The sequence below is a fragment of the Chinchilla lanigera genome, unplaced genomic scaffold, assembly GCF_000276665.1.
Source record: "Chinchilla lanigera isolate Chin_1 unplaced genomic scaffold, ChiLan1.0 scaffold00026, whole genome shotgun sequence".
Lineage (NCBI taxonomy): Eukaryota > Metazoa > Chordata > Mammalia > Rodentia > Chinchillidae > Chinchilla > Chinchilla lanigera.
Window position 1 is genome coordinate 22417766 of NW_004955427.1, and position 12092 is coordinate 22429857.

General features: G+C 36.8%; 1 protein-coding gene across 3 annotated transcripts in view; it reads left to right on the forward strand.

The window, feature by feature from the left end:
- Window positions 1-12092, forward strand: part of Sec22a (SEC22 homolog A, vesicle trafficking protein) — a 66598-nt gene that overhangs the window by 28214 nt on the left and 26292 nt on the right. For all 3 annotated transcript variants that reach the window (XM_005386526.2, XM_013515189.1, XM_013515190.1), the window contains exon 5: window positions 3270-3385. In XM_005386526.2, the coding sequence (XP_005386583.1) occupies window positions 3270-3385 (116 nt within the window). The remainder of the gene's footprint in view (window positions 1-3269; window positions 3386-12092) is intronic.

Below are 12092 nucleotides of genomic sequence, written 5' to 3' on the forward strand. Positions count from 1 at the left end.
CAATAATATATTACATGAAGTACCATGTCCTGCTTCTGCTTTTCGTTTTTTAAATGTTTTATTATGGAGAATCTCAAATGTATACAAGGTACACAGAGTAGTATAAGTAACTCTCGTGTACCCATTATACAACAGCATTTTGCCACTCTTCATCTGTACATCTCCACCATCAACATGCTGATTTATTTATATAATTCTTCCTTTTTTAAGGGAAATTTATAATCTCTGTTATACAAATGTGGTTTTTAAATATATATTTCATTCTTATTCAGGTGTGGTGGGTCAACAGATCAAGAGATGGCTGCCATAGAAAAGACAATTTTTTTATACTCACAGAGGCCTAGGGAAGGAAAGGGGAGAACGTGGGCAGAATCTTTAGTGTGGCTCCTGAGGGGAGGAATAGATGAGATAGGATGAGGAGGCCTGAGATCAGCTGGTTTGAATAATTTAAGTGGCTTTGAGGCATGGGGCTTTCAGAACTTCAGTGACTGTGGGGCAAGTGATGCTGGTCATGGGGTGATATTGGGCAGGGAAATCATTGTCTTGAGCGTGGCTGCCTGGTGGAGGAGGTGGTTGAGAGTGTGAGATATGGCCTGGTTGTTTGGGTTGTTGGAAGGATGAAATGAGATTATGTATATAAAGCACTCGGTGCTCAGCACATGGTGAGCAACCACTATTAGTTGTAAAGTAGAAGTTGTTGCTGTCATTTGTTTTTCCTGTTTCCATCTCTGCACTCTTGTTCTTTACTCTGTATTACAATACAGAGTATAATTCTTGTCCTTTGTGCCTGACACATTTTATTCATCTTCAAAGACATTCCCTTGTTCTTGTTATTGCCTGTGTGGTATTTAAATCTTTCCTTTTCAGCATTCCTTAAGTTACTCTAACCAGTAGCCCTCTCTCCAAGGCGTTTGGTCTTGCACCTTTAAGAACTTTTGTAAACTCTATAAACCATTGGTATATCTTGAGAAATTTTTAATTTTGGTATGAAAATGCTTCTGGGTTCAAAGATGCTAATTAAAAAAAAGATGCAGTATTGTAGCAGAAAATAATACCAAAAACAAAAGCAAAACAAGGGCTGGGGCTATATAGCTCAGCAGTGTAGTGCCTGTCTGGCAAGCGTGAGGTCCTGAGTTCAATTCCTGGTACCCACAAAAAAAAATAAAAGCAAAACAAAAATTGTCCAAGTGGCACAGTTTTGGATTTGGCAAGAATACTGTTTTTCCCTTACATTGCCTTTTATTTACTTTCCACATACATTCTCCACATGGTGGTGCCTAGCATTGTGCCGAAACACCAGCAAGCATTTCGGATAGCACTGGATCTAAAAATCTGTTTTACTGAAGCAAAAGAAAATAGCATTTGTAGCATAATGTATTAAAATGTGGTTAGGAGTCTAGTTCAGTTGTTAAAATGGAAAATTGTCCTTCAAAGAGTATCACCTTCTTGTGTGCAGATAAAGTTTTCTTGATAAGCATTCTCAAAATGCAAGCTACGGGTCCTGGGAAGCAAGCAGGGCATAAATAGGGAAATTGCCACTTTAGAATTTCTTTGCCACAGTGATTTGGCACAGTGCCATCCTGCCCTTGAGCACAGCATGTACCTTGTCCTTGTTAGAGAAGGTTTATCATTTGCTTTTATGCCTTTAAAAATAGGCCTGGTCAGTTTGAAGTAATTAATCCATAAATAGCTTATATCATTATTATAAAGAGAGTACTCTAAGGCCAAAAGGACTGTTACAGAAATTTCAATATTAAATTTATATAGATTTAATATTCATTTGATCTTCATTAACACATGAAAATGGTAAATCTTTCTGTTAAAGAATGGCCATACATGAGTGTATACACTAAGGATTTTTACTTACAGTGCAGAATATTACATGTGTTTTTTTAAGTTAAATTTGTTTCATATACTTTAAAGATGTGATTTACATAATCTGTTCAGTTGTAGTTGGCTTTATTCTTGAGGCCTATCTGGAGGATTTTTTTGTGCGTGTGTTTGTGGGGTTGACCAGTTCTCCCTTGCTCACTTCTGAGAGAAGTGAAGAGGGAGGCAGGAAAATGGAGGAATCTGACTGATTGTAGTCTGATTGGGTAGATTTTGAAATTGTGAGGTTTTTTTCTCTACTGATAAAAGATTTGGCATCAATAAGGTACAGACACTTGGTCTATTTTTATATTAAAACCTCAAGGAAATTGAGAGAACAGACAAGGGCACAAGTGACATTTAAGAGAACATTATTTCATATTACTTACTATTTTCTGCTGCATCTGAGGAATAAATACTTTTTTTTTAATGTGGGTTTTTGTGTTTTTATCAACTGTTTAGGGAAGCTTTTCTGTGTATCGGCTGAATGTAATTTGCAAAGATTTAAGTCGGTTCTTACATTATTTTTCCACCTCATTAACTTCATTGTTGGGCCTTTACACTTCAGTGATTTAAATAAAATACAATGTGGCTCTGTTGTCCTCTTTTTGTTTCTGTCACCATTTTGAGGTCTAATGATTATATATTTAGTTTTTTGTTTTCATTTGGACGTCATTGTTAATTCTATTAAGTGCAAAATAATGATGAAGGGAAGCTATTGTTTAATTAATTTGCTGCTGAAGCCTTGAAAGATGAGGGGATGTATTTGTAAAGATAAAATGGTCACTTCTTCAGCTAGTATTTTTTCATTTTTGCCTTCCAGTAGTGTTCACCAGACCAGGAACTTCCTCTCTAAGATTACATTCTGTTGGAGAGTTCAGACAGGTTATAACATGTGAACTTTCACATATATCAAGTAGTATTTATAGCTCTGGGACCCAAATAAAGGGGAGCTTTGCTTAAAAGCAAACTATGTTCTTAGAAATGTTTTCTAAACATTTTCAGGGAACGCAGAAATTATGCAATGAATTTCCAAGCAAAGTCACCTTTGGAAATAGCTGCACTTATTTGCAAATAGTAGACATTTTTTAGGCAGTAAGGTTTTTTTCTAAACCATTTACTGCCAGATTGGAGCACATTAGCACTATATATCACAAATGCAAATTAGGTTTCTGTTAAAAATATAAAGAAAAAGAAGTTAATTTGATTTGAGTTTAAGAAAATGGGGCTTTTATGTTGTCAACATTTTGCATTTTGAAAGAATATTTAATTACTAAGGTATATTGTGTAAAATTATTTATGTTTGACCCATTTAAATGGAGTAGGGAATTTCTATTTAACAGAAGTTCAACTCCATGACATACTGGTATTCATTTCTAACCACTTCTTTTATTTTCCAGCTCACCAGCGACTGGAACCAGCCACTCTATCAGGGATTGTGGCATTTATCCTTAGTCTTCTATGTGGAGCTCTAAATTTAATTCGAGGCTTTCATGCCATAGAAAGTCTCCTACAGGTACTATGCTATTTTTGTAATTTCAGGTGACTATACCTATTCCTTCTACTTGTTACATAATTTATATACATTGGATTGGGTATTAGTACAACTTAAGGGTATGTGCTCAAAATCTGTGTTCTTTATACCTACCCTGTTGTCCCTTCAAAGCTCATGTTTGTCCATGGGGGAGAGGGGTCAAACCTAGGGGTGTTCAGCCACTAAATTATTTTCTTAGCCCTTGTTTTTTATTTTGAGACAGGATCTTGCTAAGTTGCCTAGGCTAGTCTCAAACTTGTGATCTTCCTTCCCTAGCCTCTGGGAATAGCTGGAGATAAAGACATGTGCCGCTGCACTGACTTACTTATCATCTGCACTTTGGAAGGCATTTTTGAGGGGGTGCTCTGGAGACACCAAGATATGGCCCTGTGTCTCACATCTTAACCACTTACCAGTCCAATTATTTAAATATAGAGTAACCAAAAGTTCCATATTTTTTCATTAATTTTTATAAGTTAACAGAAAATATAAAAAACAATGTATCGATCTATTTAATAATTTTTCTGTATGTGATATATCTTAAAACATTTAATACACAGTATAATGTTACAATCTGGGCAGTAGTATTGAATCTCTTTCCAAATTCTTTTTGCAATAATGTCTTTTTTTGAATAGCACACTTTACACTGCCGCGTGGTCTTTTCTTTTTTTTCCCTGTGAGTGGTATAATTTCAATAAAATTGTCTACTTACAAAATGTCATGGTGAAGATGTCAGTGATGAATGTCCTGATTAGCATTTTGCTATGCCATATTTTTTAATTATTTGTTCTGTTAGCCATAATCTAAATTATAAATGACTTTTTGAACCCCCTTGTTTTTAATAAATAACAAACAAGTTCCATACTGTTTGATCTAGACGGTGCATACATATTTTAAAATAAATTTTTTTTCCTTTTTGATTACAGGATAGCTTGTTCGATGGTCAACTCTGTCAGCCCTACCCACAGAATTATCATAGTCATTGACCACTACTGGAGTCTTTTAAAATTTGTTTCTTCTTTCAAGTGCTATTATTTATATATTATGAAGCATTGACAATAAGGAGACATCTTCTTTGTCTTTCCATTTCATAACAATAATATGATTTTTTTTTTCCGGTACCAGAAATTGAACTCATAACCTGTTTGCCAGGCAGGCGCTGTGCTGCTGAGCTAAATCCCCAGCCCCCATAACACTAATATGAATAATATTTTTCCTGTCTGATATGCTGGTATATCTCCCCTTGTCAGTTTTTTCTTTTGCAGACCTTTTGGCACTTTCTTCCTATTCATTCTCAGTATCCCAAACACGCCCATTTTGTATTGTGAATAGCACTGAGTTCTGGAAAAATGTAAAAACTATATCTAGTGTAATTATGAGAAGATTTTTTTTATAGATTGTAGCACAAAATTCTGGGTTATTTTTCACAAATAAAAAATAAACATGAATTAGTAAGAAAACCAGAACTTACTACTAGGTTTCACTAGAAATACACTTCAAAAGCAAATACAACATTCTAAATAGAAAATTATGCAAAAGTAGTCTATGTAAAACACATAGATGTACAGTTGTATCTTGTGCAAACAAGAATCAACTGGTTGAATTGACACCTGCCCAAGCAACACTCAGGATCATACTATGTAAACAAATGCACTGCCCGAGTGACTCTCAGGCTAAACTGTTAAGTGATTAAAGTTGCATTGGGGAGGTGAGGGACAGAAGTCCACCAGTATTTGTTAAATATTCCCAAGTTAGGAAGAGGCGAGGCCAGTGTGAGCCTGGAGAAGAGAAGGCTTTGTAGAAGAGGATGAGCTGCCTGGGAGGGGCTGAGTAGGCAGAGAGCAGTGGGAGCATGAAGAAGCCCATGGGCAGTGCTGTGTCCCACTACTAATCTGCTCCTTTTCCTTTTTGTTCAGTGGCCCTTTAAAACCTGAGCTGCCTGGGAGACCACTGATTTCCTCAACTGTTGGCAACTATTTCATTTTCGAATGGAGTTATAGTTGAATGGGCCAAGAATAGTTCAGGTTCTTGGGTACAACAAGGAAAGAAATGCCAAGCATACACCTAGTAGTAAGTAGTAAGTAATTACATTTGTTAAAGATCACAGGAAGTTATGCTCAGGGCCAGTCCATGCCAAAAAAGGTGCTGGGGTGACAGAAGAGCACTGCATGTCCATCAGTGGTAGTAGCAGCAGCAGGAACAAGAGGGGAAAAAGAGGGCCGATAACTCAGGCCTTCAGAATTGAAAGGCCAGACACTCCTTTGTTTTTGCTGCCTCCCCCTGAATTTCTCTTGGTGCCAGAGCACTGACACCTGTGTTCTCGCATAGGGCATCAGCGATTCTAGGATTTTGTTACCCTTTTTGCCTCTCTTAGGAAAATGGAAGCAGGAATAACCTTTAGGAGCTGTTTAGAGTTAAATGGAGGGAAGGGGGAGACTCACTCAGATCCTTTGTTTCTAACTGTACTAGAGTTCCTTCCAGAGACTATCAGAATATACTAACTTTGCCTCTTAGGCTTTTTGTGAACTTTGAAGTTTCATTTCTTACAATCTAGCACATTTGAGACTATACAGCTTGCCTTCCTTTGCTTCTACTCACTGTCTCTGAAGAGTTCTTATGGTCTCACCCACACTGTGATTCAGATCTTTCTCTCTCCCTTTCTCTCTCTCTCTCACACACACTCTCTCTTACACACACACACACACACACACACAAACACACACATTAAGCTCAGAATACCATTTGTAAATATCCACTTGACACACCATGTTCTGTTTATAAAGTGTTGTTAATTTGGGGAACACTCAAGAGTACCATTCTCAATACCTTCTGCATGTACTGAGCTGCCTAAAGCCAACAGCAAACATCACAGGTTCTGGCAGCAAAGCTGTCCCTAAAGTGCATGAAGCTTTTCGCTACTTTTCAGTTCTTCTTCCAAACACTCTTTGCCCACAGGTAAAGCCCCTGCCCGCTTTTAGGCAGTGGATGCTGGCTACCACTCCTTGGCTTTCCTGAACCCCGTCCCATAGCTAGGTCAGATTTATTCCAGCAGAAGTTCAGTATTGAGCCAATTAAACAAGCTGCCAAAAACAAGCAGTGGGAAACTTGGAAACTGCTGACTAAAAAAGCTGATAAATAAGATATTCTTTTTTACAAACTTTAATTGATGTAATAGAAAGGATAGTAGTAAAGGTACATGAAGAAATGGTTTTTGTGGGTGGAGCAAGCATAGGTAGAGAAAAGCTTTAGTACCACAGAGCCTTACTTACATCCCTGACTTATCCGACAGTATGTAAGTTGTGGAACCTTGGGCTTAGGCGATCACTTTTAAGTTAAAATGCAGACAAGGCTATCATATCTCACAAAACCTGTTAAAGCACTCTGATATCTTGTCCTTCCTCTTCTTGGACTGCTTCCTTCCTTCTCCCTCCTCTGAATTATAATTTAATAACTAATGGAAGTAGTATAAACTGCAGTTTTCATACTTTTGAGATGATGCAACTGGCAAAATCCTGCCTCAGTTCTTAATGTTTACATGTTCTCCCTTGATCAGTAACATCTTTGCCCCGTTATAATTGGTATAATTTTAGGTTTAGGAGAAAAGTAATCTGATTAAATTAATTCCTACCAACATGTAGCTAAATGATAATTCTGAAATTCTTCAGCCTATTTATGTTTTTAAAAGACAACTTTAAATAAATGATATCTCTTATGAACATAGATGTAAAAATCCTGTGCTATATATTAGCAAATCAAATTCATCAATGTTTAAAAATAATTATATACCAAAACCAAGTGGGATTTGTCCCAGATATAAAAGATCTACATTTAAAAAGCCTTTTAATGTAATCAGTCACATCAAAAGGGTAAAGAAAAAAATCGTGATTCTTTCAGTAGATATAGAAAAGGCATTTGATAAAATCCAGCCCCCATGCATGATGGAAACTGAAAGCAAGCCAGGAATAGAGGGAAACTTTGATAAAGAACATCTACCAAAAAACAAAACAACAACAGAAATTCCTCGGGCTACCATCATCCTTAATGATGAGGGACCATTGCCTTGTTTCAGTCTTTTCCCCTAAAGCAGAAACAAAGCAAGAGTGTCTTCTCTTTCCATTCCTATTCAGCATCATACTGGAAGTCCTAGTTAAAACAATAACACAAGAAAGGGAAATCAAAAGTATACCAATTGGGAAGGAAGAAATGAAACTGTCTTTGTAGATGACATTATTATCTGTGTGGTTATCTCAAGAATTGGCCCAAAATTCCTGGAACTAATAAATGACTCTAGCAAGGTGTCAGCATATAAGGTTATATGAAGTTAAACTACACAAAAGTCACTTGCTTTCATATATTCCAGCAAGGAGCAATTGAAATTTCAAATTAATACAATATCATGTATATTGACACCAAAAAAGAGGTGCTTAAAAATAAATCTGAGAAAGTATATATAAGGTTTTCATAAAGAAAACTGAAACTAAATCAAAGATGTAAATAGAGGGAGATTCCATGTCCACAGATAAAGAGACTAAATATTAACATGTCACTTTTTCCCATCGTGGTATATAGATTCAAGATCCCAGCAGGTTATTTTGTGGATATCAACAAAGTGATTTTAAGGTTTATGTGGAAAGGCAAAAGACCCAGGGTACAGGGAAAAATAAACTATTTGCTTCTCAGTTCCCACTCACAACGCTCAGTACTTCTGAAACTTCACTTTTGCCACCGGATGTGTGGGAGGGCTTCCATTACCAACTGGTGTACTGCAGGTTCTCCATTACCAACTGGTGTACTGCAGTCCAGTTCAGTTCTGATCTTGCCTACATGGAGTTAGCACAGCCTTCATGGCGAAGGGCTCAGTCCCACAGGACTGCCCCTATTTAAGATGCCAGTTTCAAATCCAGATTGTCACTTGCGCTATAAATTGGAGATGTTCACAACTCCCTCTTTGGATACAGGTATTTGCTAGAATGGTTCACAGAACTCATGGAAATATGTTTGCTAGATTGTTGTAAAGGATATTACAAAGAACACAAATACATAGCCAGATGAAGAGGTACATAAGGGGAAGTCTGGAAGGACCTGAGCCTAGGAGGTTCAGTGCCCATGGAGCTGGGGTGTGCCCCTCTCCTCATGCATAGCTTTCTTTACCAACCTGAGAGTTCTCCACACTCCGTTATTTGGAAATTTTTAGGAAGGCATGATTGACCCATGTCTTAATCTATAGCTCTTCTCCCCTGCTGGGAAGATGGGGTGGAATTGAAATTTCCAAGCTTCTGATCATGGCTTGATTTTTCTGGTAACAGCTCCGATTCAGGAGCCCACCAAGAGTTGTCCCAGAACAAAAGGTATCCCTGTCACCCAGGAAATTCCAAGGCATATAGAAATTTTGTGGTAAGTACTCCTGTAATTCAGGAAATTACAAAGTCTTAGAATCTATAGCAAGACTGCAGTTAAAGACCAAATATTAGAACCAAAGATCCTCCTAGCACATCTATTTATAAGAAATTTAAGAGCTCTGTATCAGGAGCCAGGGGTAGATTATATATGTATGTGTGTTTCACACCCAGAATAGTCTATGTGAAGAAGAACAGAGTTGGGACTCATACTAACCAGCTTCAAGACTTACTTTAAAGCCACAATAAGAGATATTGGCAAAAGAATAGACAAATAAATCAGTGAACAGTATAGAGAGCCTAAAAATTTACCACCATCCATACAGTCAGTCAGCTAATCTTTGGACCAAAGGAACAAAAGCAATTCAGTGGAGAAAGAATAGTCATTTCAATAAATGATACTGGAACAACTGGAATTCACACGCAAAAGAACAAATTCAGACACACACAGAACTTACAGGTTTCACAAAAATTAACTCAGAAGGGGTTTCAGAGCTAAATGTGAAGCAAAGATAGATAGCCTAGGAGGACACTGGTGGGACCTGGGTGACCTTGAGTTTTGCAGTACATTTTTAAATATAAAAACAAAAGCATGGTGAAAAAAAATTGATAAATCGGATTTCATTAAGTTTAACATTCTCTATGAAAGACACTACTTACCAGGAGAATGAAAAGAGAAGCTACAGACTAGGAAAAAATATTTGTAAAACACATCTGATAAACAGACTTGATTCCAAAACACACAAAGAAGCTTAAAACTCAAAAATAAGCAAACAAACTCCATTAACAAATGGGCAAAAGATCCAGATAGATACCTCCCCAGCGTAGAGACACAGATGGCAAATAAGTATATGAGAATATTCTTAATATCGTGTGACATTAGGGAATTGCAAATTAAAGTATCAATGAGATCCACTAAGCACCTGGTGTCAAAAAAGAGAAAAAAATTGATAGTAATGCTGATGAGGATTTAGATAGAACAAGGGAAGCTTCATTCACTGCTAGTGAGCATGTGAACTGGTATAGCCACTTTGGAAGACAGTTTGGCTGTTCCTCACAAAGGCGAAGGTAGCCTTATTTTATGACCCAGAAATAGTGCTCTTAGGTATGTCTGCTCATATGAGTAGGAAGCTTTTGTCCACACAAAAACCTGCCAATGAATATTTATCACAGCATTATTCATAATTTCAAAAAACTGGAACAACTAAGAAAGGTGACCTTCAAAAGGTGAGTATTTAAACAGTAGTAATCCATACAATGGACTGTTACTCAGTAATAAAACAAAATGAGTTGTCAAGCCACAAAAAGACATGGATAAACCTCTAGTGTGTATTGCTTAGTGAAAGAAGCCAGTATGGAAAATACTACCTCATGATTTCAACTATTATGACATTCTGCAAAAGCTGAAACAGTAGACAGTAAAAAGATAAATAGTTGCTTGGATTTTGGAGGGAGGGGATAATGGGTGAGGTTTTTTGTTTTTTGGTTTTTTTTTTTGTATTTTAAAGAGAAAAAAATAAAATTTCAAAACATGATAATAGAAGGGTAACAATGCTTAATACATTGCATATTGTTACCTTTAAATTAGTTACTCACAATACAAAATGTTGATATTTAATTGTCCAAACAATATTAGCACAAACCCTTCTCCCCAGTGAACCAAGAGAATCTAGTAATTTAACTATCCCAACTATCTTTTATATATTTTTTCTTTTCTATTCCTTCTTTTCTCCATTCCTCCATCCCAGTTTCTCTTTCCTTTTGAATAGTTTCTTCCCATTTTTCAATATCTGTTGTACATTTTGAATCTCATTTACTCTTTCAGCTTCTCACACTACTGACACAATATGATGTTTACCCATGTACATCTGCTTTATATCACTTAGGAATATGGTCTCAAATTGCATCCATTTACCTATAAAAGCCTCCAGTTTATCCTTCTTTATGGCTGAGTAGTACTCCATTATATAAAAAGACCACATCTTTTTTATCCCTTCCTTGGTTGATGGGCATTTGAGTTGTTTCCAAGATCTAGATATTACAAGTTGTGCTGTTATAAACATGGTTGCACATATATCGCTGTGGTGCAATGTTTTTAATTCTTTTGGGTTAGAAGAGGGGTATCTGGGTCAAACAGGACCTCTAGTCCTAGTTTTTTGAAGAATCTCCACACTAATTTCCACAGTGGCTGCACCAGTCTACACTCCTACCAGTAGTGGAGAAGGGTTCCTTTTTTCCCACAACCCCACCAGCATTTGTTATTGGTTGATTTGTTGATAATAGCCATTCTTTCTGGGGTGATATGGAATCTCAGTGTTGTTTTCATTTGCATCTCTCAAATAACGAGAGATGTTGAACATTTTTCATGTATTTATTTACTGTTTGTATTTCTTCATCTGAGAAGTGTATATTCATTTCAGATGCCCATTTTTGGATTGGGTCTTCAAATTTGGGAGGTCTGATATTTTTGAGTTCTTTGTATGTTCTTGATAGTAATCCTTTGTCTGAGGAATAGCTGGCAAATATTTTTTCCTACATTATGGGTAGTCTCTTCACTCTGTTGGTCGTTTCTCTTGCTGTGCAAAAGCTTTCTATTAAGATGAAATCCTTCTTGTTGATTTGTTGTGATAGTTCCTGTGCAATTGGGCTTTTACTCATAAAGTCTTTCCCTATACCAGTGTTTTTTTCTGGTACCGCGAATCAAACTCACGACCTCGTGCTTGCCAGGCAGGCACTGTGCCACTGAGCTAAATCTCCAGCACCCCCCCATACCAGTGTCTTTAAAAGTTTTACCTATTCTATTTTCCAGCAGATTTAATGTTTCTGTTTTAATATGTAGATCTTTGATCTATTTCAAATTTAGTTTAGGGCATGGTGAAAGATATGGGTCCAATTTCAATATTTGGCATGTTGCAGAACCAGTTTTTCCAGCACCACTTATTAAAAAGGCTATCTTAGTGAATGTGTTTGGCACCTTTGTCAAAGATAAGGTGGCTGAGTATGTCTGGAGTTTCTGCATCTTCTAGTCTGTTCCATTGATCTTTGGGTCTGTTTTTTGGCCAGTATCATGCTGTTTTTATCACTGTAGCTTCATAGTATAATTTCAAGTCAGGGAATATGATGCTCCTTTCCTTGCTTTTGTTGCCTAGAATTGCCTTCGCTATTCTAGGTCTCTTCTGGTTCCAAATGAATTTTACAATTGTTTTCTCTAATTCTGCGAGATACGCTATTCAAATTTTGATCAGAATTGCATTAAATCTGTATAACAGTTTTGGAAGTATGGCCATTTTCA